This window comes from Vanessa cardui, chromosome 10 (genome assembly GCF_905220365.1).
Source record: "Vanessa cardui chromosome 10, ilVanCard2.1, whole genome shotgun sequence".
In the NCBI taxonomy this organism is placed as follows: domain Eukaryota; kingdom Metazoa; phylum Arthropoda; class Insecta; order Lepidoptera; family Nymphalidae; genus Vanessa; species Vanessa cardui.
Genome location: NC_061132.1, coordinates 4,455,758 through 4,483,674, shown reverse-complemented (window position 1 = coordinate 4,483,674; position 27,917 = coordinate 4,455,758). Strand labels below are relative to the sequence as shown.

The 27,917-nt window shown below is 35.6% G+C and overlaps 1 protein-coding gene across 1 annotated transcript; it reads right to left on the bottom strand.

Moving 5' to 3' along the window:
* Window positions 1-755: 755 nt before the first annotated feature.
* LOC124533088 lies at window positions 756-26,339 on the bottom strand. Its single transcript, XM_047108252.1, has 6 exons — window positions 26,273-26,339; window positions 11,740-11,900; window positions 9,051-9,167; window positions 8,751-8,879; window positions 1,107-1,271; window positions 756-857 (listed from the first exon to the last, which is right to left on the bottom strand). The coding sequence occupies exons 1-6, from the start codon at window positions 26,337-26,339 to the stop codon at window positions 756-758; spliced, it is 741 nt and encodes a 246-aa protein (XP_046964208.1).
* Window positions 26,340-27,917: the final 1,578 nt, after the last annotated feature.

Below are 27,917 nucleotides of genomic sequence, written 5' to 3'. Positions count from 1 at the left end.
ACGTCCTACGTAACCTACGTAATAAAACCTGCTGAGGTAATGCTGTAGATGTATGATGACCAGCAATAAACCCATTTAAAAACAAATTTAATGTCGAAGGAACCAGAGAAAGTCATTCACGCTCATCCTATGATAGAAGTTTGGGTATCGATTCAAAGAGTGTTTTCAACGCGTGTGAATATAAGGTATATGAAGAAAAATTATTAAATTTTTCGATATATAACTGTGACACTTCACACATAAGGAAAGATTCAATTAATTATCTAAGAAAGCTTAATTTAGTAAATTTTTTATTATGTTATTTAACTAATTGAGTAACAAGTTTATTTTTGTATTTTCTTATGATATTACGCGGATGGACAATGGAGTACCAAATGGTTATTCGTCACTACTGCCCATGAAACAAATCGCGGTGTGAAACATTAACCATTTCTGACATTGCCTGGCCACCACCGAAATTTCGAACTCAGATATCATATCCCTTGTGCCAGTAGTTAAACTTGCTCATTCACGATACCCGAACACATCAGTATAGCTGTAAGGCGAGCTTGCACAAATTTATCACACAGTCAACGATAGATATGTATAATAATAGTAGACTATCTCAAAGCACGCCCCATCACACTCAAGGGTAATAAAAACAGGAAAAATGAAGAATCAGAAAAACGTGTACTTTAATTTAAACAAAACATTTTGAGTGTTCTAAAAAGGACGGTATGGAATTAGACACATCGAAGTGTTTTGTCTTAGAAGCTTCACATTCCACCAGTCACGTTATTGTAAACATGACTTAAGTGTTCTTTCTGGTCTCCATACTGCAAAATTATAACCAAGTATGTTGTCAAACCGCCAAACATCTGAAAAAAAAAAACAAAAATTTAAGGCCATAACGTCGTAAGTTTTCAAAATAAGATCTAAGGTGTCTTTTCTATCTTATCTTGTTTCGGTAATAAAATATAATTATATCGGATACATAAATCAGATTAAACAGGATTTCCACAATTTTAAATTCGACATTTGTATATATTATACAAAACTCCTATTTATATTGACCGTGTTATGTAATTTATAAATGAATTTATTGTTGTATTTGAAGTTGAACATACCTTCACCATGAGCGGTCTGTCAATAGTGAACATGCTGAGCGGCGAGTAGCTAATAAATACGTTACTGAGTATTAGAATCCGAGAGAACAGCTCCAGCTCATGTTCCACCTCTCTTTCGTTTTCCTTGGACTTCCCACTGATGATCAAGTCCTGCGTTCGTTGCATCTGTCAACATGCGCACTGCTTATCAAAGGTCTTCATTCCCTTTGAGGAGAAGATTTATCTCATCATACCGACATACGTGTAGGTGATATATTTGTCATATAATGTCATCTCAGAAACACTATTATGTTTTTCTCCGCAAAGTACGAGATAAAACATAAGATAAATGGAGTTTTTCCATGCAATCAAAATATAAAAAATAAAGTTTTTGCAAATTATAATTGATCATTCGGTGTGGATAAGACACTACACCCACGGTCTACGATTGCTCTATTAAAAGATAGCAAACGTAATACATTGATTTACTTACCTCACAATGTGTCTGATGAATTTTTTCAATATAGTATGTGATAAAAGATATACAACTAATACACCAAATGCTATAAACAACAATAGTGTAAATCAAAAAAATTGTCATTGTTGAGTCTGCAAGGAAACGTTTGTCTTTATTAAATATTCTTTTAACAGTCACTTCATATTATGTTCCTACTGGGATTTTAATAAAATTTTAATAAGCAACTAGCGGCCCGGTACGTGCTTCGCTACGGATACAGTGAAATAATACAAAAACCAGTTAGAACATGGATTAATTTCTTAAAAGAATATGTGACTTAATTGCTAACTGCTTAAAAACGTAATTCAAAACATTTGGATACACCATATTTTTATTTTTCCATTTTGAGTGTAAATAAACAAAAGGCTCAGGCTACCGACTTTGGAACAGGCAATATAAAGTTGGCCATATGAAAAACATGATTCTTCCAAATTTGTATTATATATCAAGCTAACTTCTCCTTTAGATTTAGCAGTTAAGATCGAAAATTCAATACCTCATCTTGATTCATAGCACGGTCATTTGTTTTATATGTCGTGACTACACCTGGCTTTTTCTTGAATTTGAAAATTAATAGCATTGATATGAATGTTCTTTGGTGCTAAAATGGCGCGTTCTCTCAACCGATCATGATTTCTATAATTCTGAAGAATATTCGGAAAAACACATTCAATCATTTCATTTTTCGATTGCTCAATAGCACAAAAATTGTTCATTATAGCGATAAATCTATTGGTCCTGTCGATTTGTATTTTTCCATCACCAATTTCTAACAATTGTTTTGAATACCCATGAGCAGCTGGATCATTTTGTAGGTGAATACGCTTATTAATGTTTAGTGTCAATTTTTGTACATATCTCCAACGAACTGATGATTTCAAACAGAATTTTCTTTGTTTGACGGTGTTGATCGAAGAATGACAGTCAATGTATGACGAAAATAAAGAAAAGAAAGAAAGAACCACCAAAAAGCTCTTAATTACCACGTACATCTTGCATTGTTCGATTAATACTTCTAGTGATTTTTTATTCGCTATTGTACACTAATCCCAGAAAATCATTGATGTTAATCGCAGAACTTTGGCATAGCAGAATTGCTCGAAATATTGCAAATTGGAGTTTCAATCATCTGTATATTCAATGGCAATTTTAATATAAAGTGTGCTGTTTAATCACCTTTCTAAAATTTAGCATCAATTCCAAAAGATGCCAGTTCAAATGCAATTTTCTTAATTGTTGCTAAAATCAATGATATAACGAACGTTTTGCCTGTACCACCAGGTGTATCCAAGAAATATAATCCTTCTAAATTATTGGGAACGGCTTGCATGATTGTGTCATATACTTGTTTTTGCTGAATATTCAATTTGATAATATTCGATTTTAGAAATAAACGCCAATAATTAGAATTGAATTTCTACTCACGTTGCAATTCTCGATCAAACAAATCATGCATCTCACGATTTGGTGCGGTTATACCTAATTGTGCTAATATTTTATTTGCAATTGTTAGACACATATCTTCAATTATAATCAAAGCTTCGTTGTACATTTCCAACGTAATCAACAAATCAGGATTTCTTGCATACAAACTAAAATATCTTCTACCATATAATATTTATATTTGTTTCATAATTCAAGTGGTTTAATGGCATACATGTTGATAATATAATGGAAAATAGAATTCGTATTTGCTGTTGATGAGCTGAAGTAGAGGCATAATGAAATTTTGAATTCCAATGTGCATCATCCTCCAGCAAATGTTGACATCCACGATATGTTTCACACAAATTACCATTGACTGTTTCAATTCTTGAAACGATTTTGGGCCATTGACGTTAACTAATAACAAACAAATAGACACACTCAGCATTATTTGGATGTACTATATCCTCCCAATTGCGTCTCTTTGAAAATGCCTGATACTCATCGACTGCTGTTCTCGTTTACGTATCTGATTTTTTTTCGAAGACACATTCCATGTGTAATACTGAGGTATTTCAGAACATAACAACTTTATTACAAATATATCAGTTTCGTATAATTTAAAAAAGCTGTTAACGATGTTGCTGGTGGTTACGCTACTCATTCCAATATATTTGCTTCATTTAAATAAACAGGTTGGTAATTCTCAAGATGCACAGCCAAGTGAACAACCATAGGATGTCTTCGTGCATTGGAAACGACAGAATCCTCCAGAGAGCTTCATTACTACTAATATAGCATTTGATACTGAGTAATTTCATCATTTCTATTATCACCAGCAACATCGATAACAGCCATATCGCTCCCTATATTTACATACTTTCAAACATATTTGATGAATTTGTCTGAATTACATAACTCCACATTTATGAGCATTGAATATTTTCGATAATAATGGACAATACGAAACTATCCAACGATTATCAACTTCAACGTCCTGGTTACGCATCCTAATGATCTGGATCAACAGTTTGATCGAGAATTTCAGCTGATATAACGTTATTGATTTTATCCGGAGTTATTTACCAGCCAAATTAATACATGTGCATGCGGCAATCCCCTTTTTTCCATTCAATGGAATATATATGGAATTGCACTTCTTCAAATTCACATAATTTTACAAATAAATACATAAGTGCTTTAAATTTTTGCAGAAAAACTCGTGCTATAATGTCATGACGATCAGTTGTCGACTGTTCCTCAAATAAATTATTTTTAATATCATAATGAATAGATCCGGTCGTTCATATTTTCGTACATAAGACATTGCGTCTTGTGCATATGCGTTCACATGCCTTGAACTATCAATAAACATAGATGGCAATGTAGTCAATCGCCCGTTGTCATTTAAATTAGTAGCATTCGCTATCGCATCTTACAAATGAATATACTCTTCAGATCTTAATTTGGCTAGGTTGAAACGATAAAAATTAAGACGGCCAGTTTCTATTTTGGCATACATGTCAACAATGTACTGATGATATATGGTTACTTCTCTATCTCAAGATATAATTTTGTGCTTGTGGACGAACCATCAATCGATACGAATTCGGGGTATTACAAAATGACTCACCATTTATTGAAATCATTTGTAACAAAAAATGCGATAAATGAAGAACCACTCGACCGATTTTGTGCAAACTTCACATCAACCATCTACTAAATATTCCGAACAAACCATGAAGATTTGGTTTGGATAGGTGGGCCCGTTCTTGAGTTCTAAAGTGACAACGTAAATGCCACTTATTTTTATATATGTAGATTCGAGAAATAGATGTAACGATGTTTCAAATTATGCAAAATCAATTTTAAAACATTTTTTATTATCTAACATCAATAATCATAGCAAATCAATGATAATTCTGTAATAAATCTAATTCTAAGGAAAAACTAAGTTTTTGTTTTAATTATATTCCTGGCATTTTTGTCATACTTACTCACCTTTTAAACCTTCCCTGGACTTCCACGAATAATTAGAGACCAAAATTAGCCAAATCGGTCCAGCCGCTCTCGAGTTTTAGCGAGACTAACGAACAGCAATTCATTTTTATATATATAGACTATTCTCAGGAGCTGAGATGGCCCAGTGATTTGTACGTGTGCAGCTTAAGGGACGACCCAGGCAAGCATCCCTATATATGTATACGTGCTTAATTTGTGTTCATAATTCAGCTCGTGCTTGGCGATGATGGAAAACATCATGAGTAGACTTGCATCTCTTTGATTTCATTCAAATTCTGCGACATGTGTGTTCCACCAACCTGCAATGTAACGGCGTGGGAAAATATTTTCCAAACATCTCCTTAATGGAAGAAGAGTCCTTAGCCCAGCAGTGGGAAATTTAGAGGATGTTACTGTAACTTTTCTCTTTTACTGTAATTATTCTCAAATGGACTAAATGTAAAAAGTGTGATTGACATGATGCTTTAGAGTGGAATAAAACACACTAGAAGAAAAAACTCAAACGAAACAATCGGAATTAAAAAATATGACAAGGGGAAAACAACAGTATAAGTATCAGCACTGAGTGAAAGCTATACGTATTACTGAAGCCACTGTCATATTATTCAGATATTTTACAGTTAAAAATCAAGAATTATAAAAAAAAAAACACGAGACCCTATGATGATGGAAGCAAAGTAGAAATCATTACGACGAGTAATAATGGGTAACGTGACATCCAAAGTAATGCAGTGTCGGTAGGTTTACTGTTTTGAATATGTAGAGCCTATGTTTTGGTAATTACATAAATGATAGATAAAATAAGTGTAGTTATATGCTTACTTGAAATTAGCGTACTCATAATTTGATAGAGTTGTATTTCCAAATGAATTGCCATGTATAGGATTGCCAGCACCATGGTAACGCCATCAGTTCTTGTGGTCCGCACAATTACTTCACATATAAATACGTAAGATATTGCTAATTCACGAATGATATGTGGCAAACTTCCTTCTTTGCCTATTTAAATGAAAGAAAATGAAAAATTACAAGATATCCTACAGTACAGCATATAACGCCGATTTTTACATTGGTTTTATTTTTATTTTTTTATTTTATTTTGGTTTCATTTGGATTTATATATTGTCATCTTACAAATATATCTACATATACATTCTTGTTCTGAATAAAGAGCATAACTACAGAAATGTATTATATTTTTGAGTTATTGTTTAAAAATTTTGATCTATTATGCATTTAATTTTAGTAGAATTGGTATTATTTTTATTAGAGATGAAACGGATATCGGGTAACTATCCGATATTCGGCCGGATAGCATTTTTTTGAATGATTGTTTCCAATTTTAATGTATTACGTATTTAATTTTAGAAGAATGTATATATATACTACTGTTGGACAATTCTTAAATTAAGAGTCGGGTTTTGATGACGGTTGCTAGCGCCTCGCCGCCAGACGTTGGTCATAATTTAAGCTTTTTCATATTTTTTTGAATATTGTCATTTGTTTTGACTTTGAAAGAATTTGTCTCATTAAATTCCAAATAATAGTTTAAGTAATGAAAAATTTTAGTTATAGGTAATAAATTGTACTTTTAAAAAAAATTAAAACCACTTCTGATTTCTAATACTACGATAATAAGAACGCTGCAAAATCACAAGTTAAGTCATTTTACCTTCCTAAATCAACCCACAAAATTTCGCCGAGTTAAGAATTCGTTAGGGATTTTGGACTTTATTGACTTGACTAAGTTACGATGACACGAACAAACAGTCAAAAATATCCGTGAAACTTGTAACAGCCATCAGCTTTACTATATTGAGTGTTGAGTGTGTTTTAAGCAAATAGTGTTATTACCAAGTTTCCTTTGAACTACGTGATTCCTTTCATCGCCGCCGGTCCTGGCGTCGTCGAAAAGCAGAGTCTTCAAACTATCATTTATTGCGATCAGAGTAATATTCACTCGTTGCGCAAAGAAAATTATCTGCAGTTGCAGCAATATCACGATACAAAAATTCAGCATGAAGTGGAACATTCCGACCATTAATTTTACTAAAAATTGAGTTGAAATTATTTGAAAAACAAATAATTGTTAAGATTCTATTCTGACTCATACATTCAAAACCGAGAATCGAGATGTTTGAACAAAATATATTTATCTATACATGTAATAAAATTGAAGTGCTATTTTAATATTACAAACAGATTGTAATATTAAAATAGCCCTTTTTACACGGTACATATACAAAAATAACTTTTTTGCCTGTCTGTCCGTCTGTTTGAACGGCTGGACTGACAGGACCTTCACTGGCAAATAACTGACAGAGGAGTAACTTAAGCTACAAGAATATTTTTTGATAAATTCAAACGCGTATATATAAATGTGTTTATGTTTTTTATACTTAATGGTTTTCTTATTTGGCCCCAATTTAATTACTCTATGTTTTTATTTTATGATCAAGTGTTTCTATTTTTTCTGTCTAAATCATAAAATAAAGTTTAATGGACTTTGTTGATACCTGTGTTGAGGGTTACGTGTGATAGCGACAAATTACTAAAGAAATATATCAATCGTAAGAGCACATATCCGGCGACTGCAATAAAAATTTTGTAGTTCGATATTATTAATATTTTCTTCTTCAAAATATTTTGTAATTTTCCATCGATCTGAAAATAATATATTTTTACACGATTTTAAAACCTTATTTAGTTAATTTCGCCGTACTCTCGAAATCGATTTAATTTGTTTGTCCAACGCTATTAAGTTTTATACATTTGTTATTAATTATTTTGTTTAAGATGGGTATCTTTAGTTCGCATTAAGTAAAAAAAGGAATAGTACAGGTCAAGGCAAGTGCAGCCACACAACGCACATGACAGCCAACACGCCGCAGCCGTTCATTGCTGACCCCTTTTTTATTACATGCGTAATTTACATAACTCGACAGTGACTTCTTATTTGTTCGTAGAAGTGCATCATTTAAGCAGATGGTGATTCCGAGGATGACTATGAGAAGATCATTCATTCATGATACTTAAATGCCAGTCTGTCTAATCAATAGTCTTTTACTAAGAGTCGAGATGGCCCAGTGGTTAGAACGCGTGCATCTTAACCGATGATTGCGGGTTCAAACCCAGGCAAGCACCGCTGTTTCATGTGCTTAATTTGTCTTTATAATTCATCTCGTGCTCAGCGGTGAAGAAAAACATCGTGAGGAAACCTGCATGTGACAAATTTCATAGAAATTCTGCCACATGTGCATTCCACCAACCCGCATTGGAACAGCGTGGTGGAATATGTTCCAAACCTTCTCCTCAAAGGGAGAGGAGGCCTTTAGCCCAGCAGTGGGAATTTACAGGCTGTTGTTTGTTTGTTTGTTTACTAAAATACGCAGTTTTGTACAGAATCAAATACTACAAAACTACTGAGTATTCTGTGCTATAGCTTGAAGCTTGTGCGAGGCAGTATAACTATAGATACAAAGGACATAACATCTCAGCTTCCGAGTTTCTATAATACAAACATAAATTGAATAAATATATCGCTGTTTATTTTGAACGCGCATCACGCAAAGTCACTTGAAGAATTTTGATATGGAATCAGTAGAATTCTATTGAGCGTGCTTCAGAAAGTTTTTGGCTAAATATACATTTTGCATATGGCTTGACGCGTAGCTGACTCTACAGTATCATATAATTATTACCTGATTGAGCCTTTTGAAGTAATTATCCATACTAGTCATTCTCGCCGGAGCAGTAAATACTCCTATTACAGCCACTAAAGAGAGTACAGTTACCGCACATATCTTAATGAAGTTATCTGCTACAAGACCCTCAGAATGAGTCATCATACAAAATTCCGCAATACATATTAAACAGAAAAGTCCTAGAATAACAAATGAAAAAATCGTTAAAGTTAAGGATTCCATGATTCTGCACCAATTATTAACATTAATAGAAAGGTCAATACCGTTAATTATCATTAAAACTCTTCCAAATATTACCAAAGGGCGCGAGACTTGGAATTCCGGTGCATACTTGACGGGAGCGATGCCTACCGGGCGCGAGATCTTCAGCAACAACCCCATCGCGCCGCGGTCCATTTCTGCAGTACTGGACAGCTTTCGCACAACAAAATAATGTAGTTCTCTCTTTCAAACTTATAACAATATGAACGAGACGAACATCATTATCGGAAGTAAATATCGTTACCGTCCCAACTTATTGCGTCACTCATAGGCAAATAGAATTATTCCATACACTCAATATTTTATCACTAATGAAAATATCTATATATCATTGGATAAACCTGTCAACCGATTTTATTGTTGATTTTTTATAGCTATAGAAACAAATATGCTACTAGTTGTTGGCCGCGTTTTCGCTCGCTTGCTTTTATTGGCTGTTCGTCAGGTATAGGCATAAAAAACAACGTCTCGTTGTAGTTCAAACTCGCTTTACAACTAATTTTATCGAATGCGGTGTAGTAGTTTAACGTTGAAAGAGCCACAGACAGACAGATAGGGTTGCTTTAACATTAATAATAATCTTTGTTTAATTTTTTCAAAAGCATTACCATTCTCTATATCTGATTTTAGAGCGATTATATGAATATAATTATAGGCATCTGAACGAAAGCCACGCAACGCTGTATTTTATTTCAGACGCTCTATTTAAATAACTTTTTCATAAGAATAATGCTTTTATAATGCATATATATAAATATATTATAAGCCGAACTTATTGCAGGTAGTTGGCGTAGCTTCCGACTCGTATAAAAACGACCGCTCGATAGACTGCAAGTCACTTTCTCATCAGTCGTCGGTCGGTAAGAGTGTCGGGACTTTCACTACTTAGCAGTAAGATCGTTTATTTATAATTGTGGTTTTGTGTTTATTTATGTGTTTGTCATATCTGAAATTAACGGTTGTTTATGATTGCTCAAAATTTGATTACAATTTGAATTATTGTTAAAAATTAAGATTATTTTCAAATGAATTAGCTATAGGTTGTTTCGTTTTTTTTTTAAATTATTTTATTTCTGATTGCTAAAAATATATATAAACATACCGCCTAAAGCTGGTTCCACAGTGTCTTGAAAATCGCGCTGTTGTGGATTTCGGACATCAAGGCAGTGTGGGTGGAATTTAGAATTTTGACGAGGTGTCTGAAGGTGAAAATCAGCAGTCGGGATTAATCCGAACAATTCCTAGAAACATTCCCTGTGAAAAATTCGTTAGAAGTTGCAAAGTGATCCAACATCTCTACGCAATGCTAAGGGATCAAGGTGATCGAAAAGGGCTTAATCGTCGATAATTCGAGCCGCTCTGCGTTTGATTGTGCCTTATATAGTTTTAGGTGATGGCCTGACGTGAAATACTGTCTTGCCTTGCTGAGGACACCGAGATTTTTTATGCCAATTTGGCTTTGCCTTCCAATTGACCGACTAGATTTAGTCGGCCCCATTCCGAAACTTTGTTTAATGTAGTCTCGATATCAGACACAAGTTTGTACCGGTTCTCTTCGAATTTTTCCCGAGAAATATTAGCCCGGCCGGTCTATAAGTTGTTTACGGTACTTTCGTGTGCATAATAGTGAATATTGTAGTATAAGTCATTGATGTGTAGAAGAAACGGTCAGTCGGTCGGTCGAGTCGGTGACACCCTTGGGGAACACCAGAATTGACGCATTTTATGTCAGTGCATGCACCGTCGACAACGACCTTGATGCTTCGATCTGCCAAAAAGGTGGAAGGCCTTCGCTATGTCCAAGCTGGCTGCTAATGCCTTCAATGCTCCAATGCCTCCTTTTTCTCAACTGCTTCCATCTACCTGAGAGTAAGGTAAACGAGAAAATCACTGGCTAAGCGACCCTGACGGAAACCGTACTGGCGGTCTCTAATCAGCTGATTCTCCTCAGATACCGCAGGAGCTGGCAGTTAATAATGGACTCCATTACCTTGGAGAGCAAAGAGGTGATGGTTATATATTTTTTAGGGATCGAATGGATCAAAGCTGTCTTCCAGGAGTTCGGGACGACGCGACGCCCAATGTGTAGGATTGATGAAAATCAGCTTTCTCTTTCGCGGTATAGGCCAATGACTCACCGTCCTTGTGCAGAGATGGCTGATAGAAATTCCCTAAGATAACTTTATCGAGAAATCAGAACGCACGTGTTCCTGAAGGGAGGCGCGCCAGAACGGAGTATTGCGTCGCAATGGAAGTGGTAGTAGGATAGGATATCCCTTCTTAGCCCTTTCACTTCCACCCCCGTGCAAAAGACCGCCCAAAATCCTTTAGAAACTTATAACCAGTAAATTATTACTAAAAGATAACCCGTATTTTCTAAGTTTAATTATTTTTCTAAAGTGATGTTGGGTTTTTAACGTAGTCTTAAATAATCACTTAATAATCTTTACATTTTCAAAGTTTATTTTACGTTAGTTCATTATTATATTAAACAAAACATATTTAATGTTATCGATATCGAGACGCTCAAAAATAAATTAGACCACAAATCCGCGTTATTATTTAGTTTCATTTATTTACCATTTGAAAAACAAGCGAGAAACGTATTATACATCAAAATATAATTCAGACATTAGCTTAATTATTATAAGATAACAACATTTACTGAATGTAGGATAAGGAGGAGAAGTGTTCTTCAAAACTTTAGACATACTTATGTTTTCACTTGAATGAATTGCAATAACACGATCGTGTACGAGATGAAGACGCTGAGGATAGTCAGCAGCAGCGACGAGTTGACGGCGAACAGGCGCCAGACGGTGAACTTAACTGGACGAAGTTCCAGGAATTTTATTCCATCCGAAATCTTCTTCCGTAATGTAGCACCTGAAAGCGTATTTGTAATCATCATCATCAGCCCGTACCCGTCCACTGCTGGACATAGGCCTCTCCAAGTGTACGTCACTGTGGTCTTTCTCCGGCTACTCGCATCCTGCTCTTGCCTGCCGCCTTGCGTAAATCGTCACTCCATCGTGCCTGAGGACGTCCTACACTACGTTTGCCGAGACGCAGTATACACTTTTTTTTAAATTTAATTTACAACATCCACAGGCTCGCAGATGCCCGTGCCTTTTTTACACTTTATATTAAATTACATTTGGCGTTTTATATTTTATACTAAACATCAGCAGATCTTCGCAGTCTCCACTTTAGAACGCATTTGCCCCAACGGTTGTTGGTTCAGCAACAAATATGGCCAGCCCACTGCCACTTCAGCTTACTAATCTATGAAGAATTACTTCATCAGCTATGTATGAGAATACGCCTTGCACCTGGTTTCCCTAAGCGGATTAACGCGTCTGTTGAGAATGTCTGCCTTCACCAAAATCGGAGTTGTTGCCCAACTACGAGTCTCATACAGTCTATATACAGTCTATATACATCACATCAATGATATATATATTATTACAGGCGTTTCGCCATCATATCACCCGCAGAAGATTGCAAAGTACAGATTACACAATTATTAGAATACGAATGTCCATGTCCTGTGCTCTGTTATAGAGAGTTTCTCGGATTCGCTTATTTATACTTTATTCAGGCTATATTACAAAATATCTTTTTTATAACTTAGCTATTGAACTGTTTCTGTTTCTAAATTTTATTTTAAATTTTTTTTAAGTATGTTAGTTTAGTAAGTAAGTTTTTTTTTCATTGCTTTTTATTTTTAGTTAATTTTATGACAATTTTAAAGAGTGAATTTAGTACGAATTCGTTTATGTTCGAATACGAATGTCCACCAGCGTCCTTTCTGGTGATTATATTTCGATTGATTTGAAATAATTTCCTTCTTTTATACATTTTTGGAAAGCTAAGAAAACGGTTATGTTTTTAAAATAATCGGCAGGCCAAGTTTCATATAGATTTTTTTGGTTCTTGAGGCATTTTTGCGAAAAAAAAATAAAAAAAATATTGAAATAAATTCGATTTCCGTCTCGCGTTTTTAAATTTGGACCGATAATTATTATTTAAATATTGACCATTATCCAAATATAATGTCTAATCGTTTTTAAAAATCAAAAGAAAAAAATAGATTTTAATTAAAACTTTTTTGAAGTTGCATTTTTGACAAATTTTGAAAAAAACTAAAAAACGTGATAACTCAAAAATGGTTCACTTTTGGATAATACATATGGGGGTTAATATTATTGCAAATAGTCATCCCTATCACCGTCTAAAAGATAGACGTCGAGTTTCCAATAACCCTGAATATAAAATAACAAGTCCTGACTGACTGATTCATCTTCGCCGAGCGAATTACTGAAGTTAGGGTCTTGAAATTTGGTGAGTAGGATGAATTTATTGAGTAGACACCCACTAAGAAAGGAATTTTGGAAACCCCTAAGGGGGTGAAAAAGTTTTTTTAAGTTAGAACTGTGAATTTTTTATTTTGGGATACTGATCAAAAATAAGTCGATATCTATTTCAACGTTTTAGGATATTCTATCGTTAAAGGGTTGAAAGTTTGTATTGCAGTCCGTCATTTTTTTATTCAGAGACATGAAAGTTTAGTTTTGGGATACTGATTGAAAATAAGTCTAACTAAGTGAAACTTTATTTTAAAATTAATAATTAGACATGAATAAATACTAATTAAAGCGTTTCTGCATATTCTACCCCTAAGGAGTTGAAATAAGGGAAGAAAGTTAGAATGGAAGTCTGTTATTTTTGAAGGCAGAAACATAAAGAAATATTTTTGTGATACTGATTAGAAATACGAAGATACGTATTTTTTTCGGTTTTTAGATATTTAACCCTCATGGGGTGAAATAAGGGTTGAATGTGACTATAGGAGTCAGTAATTTTTATTGCGTAGAAATATGAAACTTTACTTTTGGGATACTGATTCAAACTGTAATAAACTGAGGAACTGTAATATGTAAAATCGGATACTGTTTAGATATGAGTGGATATAGTATTTAAGCATTTTTGGGTATCCCACCACTAAGGGTTGAAATAGAGGTTGAAATTTCGTGTATTGGTATGCTTGAGGTCCGAATTTTTTTAAGTTAGAGGATTGTCGTGCCAGTAATGTTACTGAAGAATTTAAAACCTCCAAAATTATGCAACAGCACCAAACTAATAGTTACGGCCCTCCATCGGAATGTCATAGGGGCTACAGTTATCACTTGATAATGGATGGTTACATGAAAAACAGTGTGATATCACTTTTAAGTTCAAAATAGTACAGTTTGCGGTTAAAGTCAAATAACAAAGCATAAGGTCAAATTTTTAAAATGGAAATGAATGAACCACCAGCGTTCTTTACAAATAGTTTTTAAATCAATGTGATATTTTAAATTAGTCTTTTAAGTTATTTATAACCATATTTTACGCGAGCAACAGCCGCGGGCAACAGCTAGTTGCTTAATAAATAAAAAATTAATATCTCATAATCTTACTGTTGCATATTCTGAGTTGTCTCGCCAAATTATGTTTTATCCTTTCTGCTTCTGCGCTGGCCCACTCTCCAAACAAAGCCGGAAGTACAGACAGAAATATATTAACAAAAAATTCCGACATAATATTTATGTTGCCCTGCAAAAAAATACTTAATGTTCTTTTAATTAATATTTACTTTTTAATGTATTATTCTGGCTATGAACTACGTCCATCAAGCCAAAATATCCTGTATTAAGCCATGTAATGTATATATATATATATACTATAACTACTGTCATACTTACATGCAATTCTGATATATTATGACTTATAAAATCGGTAAAAAGTAGCAAAACTGAAAAATAAAACGGCAAGTTGAACACCATCTGAAACACGAAAATAATTATAAACACTTAATTAATATAAATATACCTATTACATAAAGAAACTAAGAGCAGAATACCATACACATGCTTGTAAGAGCTATCGCAATATCCTTACCAAGAGCTTCGTCGCGTGGCCAATTTTCTTGTTGTTATCTAATATGTTTTTATAAGCGATCAAATGGTCAGTTATAGTCGTGGCAAGCATCACGTCGTATTCTTCATTGCCGCTGTGTGATACACGAGAAAAACTATCCATTGTTCTCCTTAATAATCTCAGACGAATCCACAATATTTCGAACATTAAGATCTCGGTGATATTACCTAAATTTACTGACGTCAACATCAGTACATAGAACACATATAATTTGCTGACAAAAGGTGTTGGAAAAGTGAGTGATACTAATGCTATCCGTAGAACACGAAATAGAATAATAAATATGAATATGGCAAAAGAAAAGAGAACTTTAAAACTTTCTTCTTCGACAAACGCTGGGTTATGAATTTTGTCTATTCCGTCCAAATATTCGAAGAAATATTCGCCGTCGGTTACAACTGATACTAAAATCGTAACAATGAAAGGTAAAAGTTTAACAGTCAGCAGCATGTTTACATGTTTTTCCTCAAATATTAAAAAAATTTGCACACAGAAATACGTTACAATGATCGCAAAAGTAAAACAATAGATCTTAGCGATAACAGTAAAGGCTAAACACTTGTGGACTTTCGAATATAATCCAAAAAGCAGACGATTGTACATGATTATATTTATCATAGTGTAATGTTTCTCCGGCAACGTGTCAGAGACTTGAATATCCATTGTGGGAAAACCTCTCGGACCAGTAGTTCCGATACGACAATGTTAATAATGTCAAAACCGGCCCGTTTCGATTTTTCGAAGATATTTATGACAATGAATATCTTCAATACAATTTATTGTTCATTTCAACAATCAATATTATACAACCAACTTACAGTTCCAACATAATCGCATCGGTTAATATATTATTTTACATTGACTTTATTTGTTGTTTTATTAAAAATTAATTCCTTAACTGATTTGATCTATAAAATTTCAAAATAGTACGAATCATAAATAACCACGTGGAATGGTGGAAAGAATGCTCGTAGTGTCAAACTTCAGTGTTGCCCTTCAATAACACAATAACTTCATTTGATTCGATTCGATTTCAGTCGATGATTTGACTAAAAACGCGCTCGGACATGCCTGCTCCGTTATATACAAGTAATATTTAATGATACACTTACTTAAATTAATAGTAGTTTCGTATAAAAAGTAACGGAATGTAATCGATGGATGAATGCTATAGATAGATAGGCAGTAAATAATTAGTAAGTGTAATATTTTAATAAATTTACAAATATCGAAATTATCTATTAATAACTTTTTACAAAAAACGTGATTGGGAACGATGGAAAAATAGATCTTGAAAATAATGTTTCTGTCATAAATAGTTTTCATATACTTTTAGAATAACTACTCGTCAAAATTTGTTTGTTATGTCAAACTGTAAATACTGGAATCTTTGTTTTTATGCTAAAGTTGGCAAACGGCCAGGAGGTTCGCCTGATGAAAAGTGACTGGTGGGTTTGCAGATTCGTTGCCGGTCTTTAAGAATGGTACGTAGGCCTACGCCGCAGAGGCGACAACAACAAACATTATTTAATTTATATATATATTTATTTATATACAAAAAAGTAATAATAATAATATACATATTAATACATCTCGGTTATAATAATAATTAATAAATAATAATAATATGTATATTATTATATTATATTATAACCGAGAATAATTACGATGTAACAGTTCTTTGTGGTAGAAATAAAGGCTATTTTTATTACTTTTGCAGGGTTTACTATTAGGAGAACGCCATCAACGCTTTACTTCTACAAAAAGATACACAATTTTAAAATTTGAGGGTACATTTTAATGTTTTTCTTAAATTGAAAAAATCACATAAGATTTTTGCACATTTTGCTCATACTCGTCAGATTTGTGCTGTTCTGGATAATCCTCGTTGTGGACTCCACTTTTCGTTCCTACCAGGGATACAAATTGGAAGGCAGCACCTACCCATTATCTAGCTGCGTTTAAACCGCGATGATTATTTATCCGCGAATGGGATTTTCGGGTGACTGTCTCTTCCAAAGTACAGTACCGGTTGCCGGCCCCTCATGGTCTCGCTTTGTAAGCTACAGTCCTTTTTAGCATCTTACCCATTCGGCAGATTTGTTTCTCACCAGATGACCCGAACTTTGTTTCTGACTCTATCACCAAAGTGGTGCTTTAAGCGAAGGTAAGTTCCAGCCTTGGTTTGCACGCTTCTGTTAAACGGCGTCTCGCCGAAAGCCGGAACGTTACCAAACCAAATACCAGCGCATTCAAAAAACGACTTTAAAAAATTTCATTGCTAAGGCGAAGACACAGTATAATGACAAAATTGGCGTGACACTGGTACTGGTCTTCCTCGAGGAACACGAATTTATGCACAGAGATGGTAAATAATGGACCCAAAAGGCGAGACTGAGGAAAGGAGGAGAGCTGTAAGTAAAACTTCTAGGCTATCTTTTAACGTCCTAGCAGACTCGAGATGGCCAAAGAAAATAGAAGCGATACCATCTCTCCAACCGTGATACAGACATCTGCTGCTGAGTTGACCACCTTATACTGTTTCTTTTTCACATTGCTCCCTGTTCTCAAAATAATGTTATCCATTATAAACTTCCATATTCTGCAGAACATTGACAAGAATCAGCTGATTAGCCACCAGACAGCCGGTACGGTTTACAATTTGCTCGCATAGCTGGTGATTTTCTATTTTACCTGACATATGTATGGAGGGACTCAGTTGAATTCACTGAGATGAAAGTAGCTGCCACTTTGGGCATAGCGAAGGCTTTCGACAAGTACCTTTTTCAATGGTTCCTTCCAAGAAAATTATCGGTCATTATTTGCCATTGAAGAAAAACATAAAAATATAATCAAGATTAAATTAAAATAGATGAAAAATAAAGGAAGATACGTTTTAAAGGATTTTCACTTGATGAAATTGAAATACCACAATCGTGTATGTAATAAAGACGCTGATAATTGTCAGCGGTAGCGACGAGTTGACGGCGAACAGGCGCCAGACGGTGAACTTCACTGGACGAAGTTCCAGGAATTTTATTCCATCCAAAATCGTATTCCGTAGTTCATAGTCTGAAAAATAGATGTATTTATAATATCATAGTCTTCAAAGAATTTATAACCTTTATCTTTTCCACATTGACGTTGGATTCAGGTAAAAGTTACCTCATGAATCGTTTTTCAAGACCTCGATGCTTTTTGTATTTATAAACTTGAAGGTTAAAATATTTTTTGCACCTTAATAAACTTACTGTTGCATATCCTAGATTGATTGGCCAATATAGTTTTTATCTTTTCCGCTTCAGCGCTGGCTAACTCTCCAAATATAGCGGGAAAACAAAACAGAAAGACATCGAATACTAATTCAGCTGTCATATTAATGGTTTGCTGTAAATAAAACATGTTTTAAATAGCCAAAAACCTAAACCAAAAAATAAAAATTTAATTAATTAATTTTAGCAGCAATTGAGGATTTTGCCTTGCCGAGTATAAATGTACTATAACAGGAGACGGCCAATACTTACGTGAAATTTTGTCATACCCTTACTAACAAAGTCTGCGAGAATTAGCAAAACTAAGAAACAAATCGGCAAGTGTAACAACATCTGAAAAGTATAAATTTTACTCAAATATATTGGCAAATATTAAAACATACAAAAAAAAAACATTTAGTACAAGATTTATATATTCGTTCATGTAGAACTCGTAGATTTCAATGTGCAAGTATATCTTATGTTTAAGTATTAAAACGGATACAAGTAACTTGTGATTATGACCTACAAATTATTATCAAGTTATATATTAATTGACTCCATAACTGTTAATATTCGACTAACTGCCGTCATATACTTACCAATAATTTCGCTGCGTGGCCGATATTTCTGTTATTATCTGATATATTTTTATAAATTATCAAATGTTCCTTCAAGATTGTGGTGACCACAGAAATGTGTTCTATATTGTCACCACATAATACGCTGGGAAAACTTTCCATTCTTTTTCTCAGAGATTTTAGACGAATCCACAATATTTCAAACATTAGGATCCGGGTCATGTGACTTAGATGTACTGACAGTAATATTAGGAAATTGACCTCAATCACTTTATAATATAAATCGTATCTCCCAATCAATAATGCGGCTACACGTGAAATGCGATATAAAAGAATGAAAATGAATAAAACACAAGAAAATTGTACGTCAAATTGTTCTTCTATAACAAATCCCAAATGATCAACTTTGTCAATCCCTCTTAAGTATTCGAAGAAATACTCGCCGTCGGTCAGAACTGATACAATGATCGAGAAATTAAAAGTTAAAATTTTTGTGATAAATGGAAAGTGTGTATCTTGTTGTTTTAAATAATAATATCGATCCTTACAGAAAAATGTTGCAATTATTGCAAAAGTGACGCAATAGATCTTAGCAGCAACAGTAAAAGCTAGACTGTTGTGGACTTTCGAATACAATCCAAAAAGCAGACGGGTGTACATGATTATATACATCATAGCATTATGTTTCTTGGGCAACGTATGAGGGACTTGAATATCCATTATGGAAAAAGCCATTCAGACTAGTAGTTCCGACGCGACAATTTTAATAATGACAAAAACAGGCGCTTTTGATTGACTTTAACATTTTCATTACAATTTATTGTTAATTTCAACTATCTACATTATTCAAAGCAGTCGTAACAGCTTAGCCCTAAAATATTATTTACAATGAGATTTTTTAACCGACTTCAAAAAAAGAGGAGGTTATCAATTCGTCGGAATCTTTTTTTTTATGTATGTTTCCCGATTTCTCGAAGACGCGTGGACCGATTTTAAAAATTCTTTTTTTGTCTGAAAGGTGGGACCTTCTAGTTGGTCCCATATTCATTAGAACAGGTTCTGATGATGTGATTCTGGAGAAATCGAGGGGAACCCTCATATTTTATAGGCACATGTACCGTGTTTTACATATTTTCTGAAGTTATATTAGCATTTGCTTCTGGCAATCATAATATTATACTACTGAGCTGATGATGGAAGGTGTACGTCCTCAATTACTAGGAGTTAGGAAATAGTTCTTTGAATGATTAATAATGGATTTATACTCCTCGTCGTAGCTTTTATGAAGAGAAGTACAGGTTCACTAAACATTTCTTTTGTTATGTTACTGTTCGGTATATCATGCTTCAGATATAAGTTTTATTGAAATAGGTTAAGCGCTATTTGAAAAAATCTACAAAAACCATTTATTAAATAAGGGCTTTTAATTTCTATTTTGTGAAAATAACACTAAAAAGAGTAAAATAAAATATTTTTTTAAAAAAATAACACCGACTTCAAAGAGATGACATCAAAAAACAAATATTAACAAATATATGTTATTAATATTTGTTTTTTTTTTCTGAAGAATACGATAACTTTTTAGGAACACCAGCTAATTCCTTCCAAAATACGATGCCGAAAGTTTGTGAGAAAGAGTGATTGAACTTTTTTTACTCTTTAACGAAAAATTACAGAACGTTTTTATAAGAAATTTGAAATAGAAATAAACTGTTTATGGATAATGGATATTTCATGAACGATTTTACTAAATTACCTCGTATGTGAAGCTCAATCATTATTTTCTAGCTCCGAAGATATTAAATGGGAATTCATGTTGTGTCGCGTAGTCATACGACGCTCTCGCACTTTTCTTTCATTTCAAAAAGAAGGAGGGACTCATTTCGACTGTGTTTTATTACACTAACCGGAATAAGATTATTGTCACGGCATCTTTTCAGAAAGTTCATGGACGTTACGAATTGGGCATGTTTAACTTTTAGGTACTCCAACCGGCGAATTTTATTTGATGTTTTCAGTCCGTACTGGTTCACATAATGTTGTCTTAAATTTTCGCGATCATTACACATTGGAATAAAACTAGTTATAACGGATTTGAATCGCGTATATTAATTATTTTTGACATCCCGACGTTTCGAGCACTTTACAGCGTTTTTGGCCACGGGTAGACGGTGTTTTTTTTGATTATTTGTAAACTCCGGACTTTCGACTAGGTGAAACGATTTAGATGATTAATTTTTTTCATCATCATCAGCTAATATGGGCTATATTTGCCCACTGCTAGACATAGGCCTCTCCAAATACAGTAGTTTCTTCGGCTACTCGTATCCAGCTCCTGCCAGCCGTCTTGCGCAAATCGTCACCCCACCGTGCTTGACGTCCCATTCTACGTTTGCCGAGACGCGGTCTCCACTCTCGAACACGTTTTCCCATTTATCATACAATTCATTTTTTTATACAAAAGCTAGTACTTCCCGTTCCCATTTGAATTTGGTTCTGATAATGGCATCCATAAGAAAACCATAAAAGTCTTAATTAAGTACGGCGCGACAAATGAACGAATAACTCAAAATATCACGCTAACCAATTTTGATGGCTCTTTTTTATTGGAATGGATATTCTTCAAGGGTAGTTTGCGGAGAGTTTGTGCAGGTTCTGACTATGGGATCCAAAACAAAGCAACGGAATATTTCAATTCTGTTGTCAATCCGAATTAATACGTCACCTACTGTAACGTGGCTCTGTTCAAGTAATTGTCATAGTCAAATACATATATATTAAACAAGGGAACTTCTTAAAGGTTCGCACTAACTATGCTACAGAGTTTTCTAAGTTTGGTGTATTTTTCTTTTTATGTTACTCTATAGCGTCTCTGATTGTGACATTATTATCTATACATATAATAAATTGGAGTGTCTGCTTGTAATATTAAAATAGCGCAAATAACACTTTTTACTTAATGCATATGTATTTATACACGGCACATATACCAAAATATCATTTTTACAATTTTTGTTTGTTTTTTTCCGGATAATCTCTGGAACGGCTTAACTGGCAGATAACTGATATAATAGGGAAAAATCGATTTCAACGAAAAAGCGAACGCGTAGAGGTATTGTAACACATTTACAAACAAAACCCTTACCGTTATATTTTACAGTTGATTGCATAATTAGTTTAAATGACGTCATAGATTTGTACGAATTTAGAAACAGTAATAATACAACTTGGAATATAAAAAAAAAGCATTTAATTTTTAATTATATCTGTGAAAAACATTATTTTCTATATTTATTTCATTAATATTTTAATATACAAACATTCATCTCATCAAATGATTAACAACCATAACAAAAAATTAAGCTGATAAAGTCGTTACGATAAGAAAGCTTTTCCGTAGTTGACGTATTTTTCACATTGTTCACTTCAGGCATATGGACCTCGATGTAAAGTATTCGATGATGAAAATTCAAGTCACTAAACATGTGCATATTTCTGCCTTTGATTCCTTGTAAACTGCATTAATACTAAGTTGTACGTAGTTACGAAACTAATGGTCTAAAATATATCAAAATTAATGTTAACACGTGTTTAGAGAATTAATATTACAAAACATTTAATGTTCAACTTAACACTTTAAAGATCTTTATTTGAATTCACCAATTAGTCTTAATGATATGTGCCTCTTGGAATTACATATTTTTTATTGGAATTCATAGATAACAAAATACTAGATTCGAAATTTTTTACACATATGGCATCTTTATTTAATTTTTTTTTTTAATATTTTGTTGTTCTTGTGACGGTAGTTGCGAATGGATAGAGTAAGGAATGAGTACATAAGAGGCAGTTTGAAAGTGATACCGATAGCCGAGAAGTTATGCGGAAGTCGGCTGTCATGGTATGGGCATGTAATGCGGAGGAATAAGGAAGATATTGTGAGGAAGGCCTTGAGTATGGATGTGGATTGATATAGAGGTAGAGGACACCCAAGAAACGATGCATGTATTGTTATTTTATATATTTTTTTATGGCATAGGTGGCAAACGTGCAGGAGGCTCACCTGATGGAAAGTGACTACCACCGCCCATGGACATCTGCAACACCAGGGGGCTTGCAGGTGCGTTGCCGGCCTTTCAAAAAGGAGTACACTCTTTTCTTGAAGGTTCCCATGTCGTATCGGTTCGGAAAAACCGCCGGCGAAAGCTGGTTCCGCAAAGTGGTTGTGCGAGGCAGAAAATGTCTGAGAAATCGCGCTGTTGTGGATTTTCGGACATCAAGATGGTGCGGGTGAAACTTAGAATTTTGGCGAGATGTCCGAAGGTGAAATTCAGCAGCCGGGATTAATCCGAACAATTCCTTGGAACATTCCCCGTGAAAAATTCGGTAGAATATACAGAGTGATCCGACATCTCTACGTAAAGCCAAAGGATCAAGGAGATCGGAAAGGGCTTGATCGTTGATAACTCGAGCCGCTCTACGTTGGATGCGATCAAATGGAAGGACCTGGTACTGGGGAGCACCCGCCCAGAGGTGAGAGCAGCACTCCACGTGAGGCCGAATTTGCGCCTTGTAAAGTTTTAGGCGATGGGCCGGCGTGAAATACTGTCTCGCCTTGCTGAGCACGCCCAGCTTTTTTGAAACCAATTTGGCTTTGCCTTCCAATTGACCGCGGAACTGAACGAGGCTCGAAATATCAACGCCAAGTATTCCGATACTACCTGTAGCGGCTATCGGAATGTTCTCAAATCGTGGAGATACGACAAATGGTGTTTTTTTAGCTGTTAACGCGCAAACTTGCGTCTTTTTGGGTTTTTTTTGGGGTTGAAATGGACTAGATTTAGCCGGCCCCAATTCGAGACTTCGTTTAATGAAGACTCGATATCAGACACAAGTTTGTTCCGGTTCTCTTCGACGTTTTCCCGAGATATTAGCGCGGCCGGTGTATAAGGTGTCAACGGTACTGTCGTCTGCATAGCAATGAATGTTCCCGATTTGCAACAAATCATTGATATGCAGAAGAAACAGAGTGGGTGATAGAACGCAGCCTTGTGGAACACCAGCATTGACGAATTTTAAGTCGGAGCATGCACCGTCGACAACGACCTTGATGCTCCGATCTGCCAAAAAGCTGGTAATCCAATTGCATAATTTCCCAGGAAGCCCATAGGAAGAAAGCTTCGAAAGAAGCGCTTTGCGCCATACGCGATCGAAGGCCTTCGCTATGTCCAAGCTGGCTGCTAATGCCTCCCCCTTGCTCTCAACTGCTTCAGTCTATCTATGAGTAAGGCAAACTAGAAGATCACCGGCCGACCGACCCCGACGGAAACCGTACTGGCGGTCGCTAATCAGCTGGTTCTCCTCTAGATACCGCAGGAGCTGGCAGTTAATAAGGGACTCCATTACCTTGGAGAGCAAGGAGGTGATGGCTATAGGCCTATAATTGGACGGATCTGAGCGGTTGCCTTTTTTAGGGATCGGGTGCACCAAAGCTGTCTTCCAGGAGTTCGGGACGACGCCTAATGTGTAGGATTGCCGGAAAAGACGCGTTAAGACCGGTGCCAACTCGAGAGCACATGTCCGTAGCACGATTGGAGGGATGCCATCAGGTCCACTCGACTTATGAATATCCAAGGAAAGAAGTGCTTTGCGAACTGCACTTTGCTGGATTTAACCTCCGGCATCGTGGTATCACAACGCGGAATTGTTGGTGGAGACTTTCCTTGGTCATCCAGAGTCGAGGTCGACGCGAAGAGAGAGCCTAAAAGATCAGTTTTCTCTTTCGCGGTGTGGGCCAATGACTCACCGTCCCTGTGCAGAGATGGAAACGAAGGCTGACAGAAATTCCCTAAGACAGCCTTAGCGAGAGACCAGAACGCACGTGTTCCTGAAGGGAGGCGCACCAGTCTTTCGCCAATTCTGCCAATGTACTCCGTCTTCGCCCTAGCAATCACGTTTTTGAGGGACCTAGAGGCAGAGTTATATTCCTTTTTGGATGCGCTGGTATTTACATCACGAGACGCAGATGCATTAGCCCATGTTTGATAGCGTTCCCACTTTCGGCGTGATGCCGTTTTGCAGAAGCGACCAAACCAAGGCTGGGACTTGCCACCGATGGGTACTGCAGAGTAAGGAATGAATAGTTCCATACACTGAAGCACCACATCGGCAACAGAGTCAGCAGCAGCGTTCGGATCATCCGGCGAGAAACAGATCCGCCCCCATGGGTAAGATGCAAAAAAAGACCGCATCCCATCCCAATCTATATTAATTTATACCTCCAATAAATGCAAAGAATCAAAAGTAATAATATTGTGATTTAGATTATATTAAAACACATTTAAAAAAAGAAAAGAAAAACAGAAATTAGTATATATTACTTACTTGAGCGCATCCTACTATCCTAGACTTGTTTTTATTTCTGTTATGTTTTTATTTTTATTTTTTATTTTTTTGATTTTAACACGATATAATAGTGGACTATTGTCAATGTCGTTCACTTGACGTACGGAAATAAGGTGATCACTGAAAATCTGAAAAAATATTTTAATATTGCCCTGTAAGTGCATTATGTTTGATGATGATGACGAGGTGTTTCTGTCTGCATGCAGCAGCTGCTCTTCCAGTGAGGGTGAGGACTCTTTCGATGTTCCTGAAACCCTTGGTTCTGTGCTGTCTAACGCCCTTCTCAATTGCTCTCAGACTTTTAATATGTGTCATTTAAATACTCAAAGTTTACCTTCTCATTATTCTGATCTCTTAGACACCTTCTCAAATGCCCCCGTAGATGCCATTTTGGTTTCTGAAAGTTGGCTCAAACCGTCACTTAGTTCAAGCCTTTATAGCCTCCCTGGTTTTGTTCTGATACAGAACGACCGAACAGGTAAAGGCGGTGGAGGCGTTGCTATCTATCTCCGTAGTCAAATTCCTTATACCATTTTATGTACCTCTCCCTCTGCTTTCCCTTTCTCTGCTGAATTCATTTTTCTAGAAGTCCAACTAAAGGGCATCAAAGCTGTTCTTGGAGTTATTTATTGCCCACCGACCTGTGATTATTTTAAATCATTAGAACCCGTCCTTGAATCGCTATCTTCGGATTATTCACATATCATTATCATGGGAGATATGAACACTGACCTCTTAAAATCTAACTCTCGCTCTCTTCGCCTCTCTAACTTTTTAAAATCAATCGCTCTGTATATTCTTCCTTCTGGTCCCACTTATCATAATTCAACAGCTCCTGATACTTGGTTAGACTTAACTTGGTTTGACTTAACGTTGGATGTTGTGAAACATGGACAGTTGTTGGCTCCCGGATTTTCTCGACACGACCTCTTATATTTGGCATATAAGCTAAGACCACCTAAAGTGAAACCTCCAACTGTGTGGATGCGCAATTTTTCCAAAATAGACCATGAGGCTATACTGAGGGACGCGAACTTACTTGACTTATCACTGGTGTACAGCTCTTCGTCACTCGACGATAAAGTTTCCCATTTTAACTCGTCCATCTTATCGCTTTTCGATAAACATGCTCCACTGAGACCAATTAAGATGAGACGACCACCTGCACCGTGGATAACGCAAGAAGTACGTATAGCCATGACATGACGTGATCTCGCCTTCAGGAGATACAAAAAGGAAAGAAGTTCTGAAAATTGGCAAATTTATAAAGCTGCTCGTAACAGGTGTAATATGATGGTGAGAACAGCAAAGCGCCACTACTGTCACAGTAATATTTCAAATGCTTCCACGGCCACTGTATGGAAGTTCCTTCAAACCATGGGTTTAAGCAAGCGGGAAGGGAAAGCTGTTGTCTCAACACTTTCTCCTAATGTTTTAAATCAACATTTTTCCTCAATTACGCCTTTATGCTCAGATATTAAATCAACTACTATCACTGAAATCAGGTCAATGACCGTTGCGACAAGTGAAACTTTGTCTTTTCTCCGATAACTGATGAGGAAATTCGTACCATTATATTTTCAATTAAATCAAATGCTACTGGTTTCGATGGTATCAACCGTTTGATGGTTACATCAATTGAAAATAAAGTACTACCGGCTATCACTCACATTATCAACTTTTCCATGTCAACCGGGATGTTTCCTATAACTTGGCGGAAGGCTTTTGTCATTCCTATACCTAAAGTCTCTAACCCTAGCCAGTTAACAGATTTTAGACCAATCTCGATCCTTCCTTTTTTGTCCAAATTCTTGAACTCACAGTTTACAAACAAGTGTCCTCCTTCGTTTATAGTAATAAAATACTTAGTTCATTTCAGTCAGGTTTTCGGCCCGGTCATAGTACTACTACCGCTCTTCTGAAGGTCACGGAAGATATTCGGGATGGTATGGAGAATAGGATGGTCACCATTTCAGTCTTAATCGACTTCTCTAACGCTTTTAACATGGTTGATCATGATATTGTCCTTGCTATACTCGAGCATCTGAAGTTTTCACCATTGGTTTTGGAGTGGTTCTCATCATATCTTCGCGGACGCCAGCAAGCAGTCAGAGTGGATCAATCTCTCTCTGATTGATTTGACCTACATACTGGCGTACCACAAGGTGGAATTTTATCTCCTCTTATTTTCTCTGTGTTTATAAATCTCCTCACAACGTACATCAACTGTTCTTATCATTTTTACGCCGACGACTTGCAGCTCTATTGTCAAGCCAAGTTGGATGACATAAATGATGCTATTGCAATGATTAATAACAATCTAGCTAGTGTAAATACATGGTCTCAAAAGTTCGGGATAAAGGTAAACCCATCTAAATGTCAGGCGATCGTCATTGGGAGCTCTCGACTTATCACCAACATTGGCGTAACATCTTTACCACCCGTTTTATTCAATGACATCAATATTCCTTACCGCAATCACGTAAAAAACCTTGGTCTTCATATTGATACCACATTTAGTTGGTCTGTGCACATCTCTGATATTAGTCGCTCAGTTACAGCCACGTTAAGGTGTTAGAATCGACTTCGAAATTTCCTTCCCATCAAGACTAAGATTTTACTTGTGCACGCCTTGGTCTTTCCCATAATTATGGGAGGAGGTGGACTCCTTCCCACTCGGACTC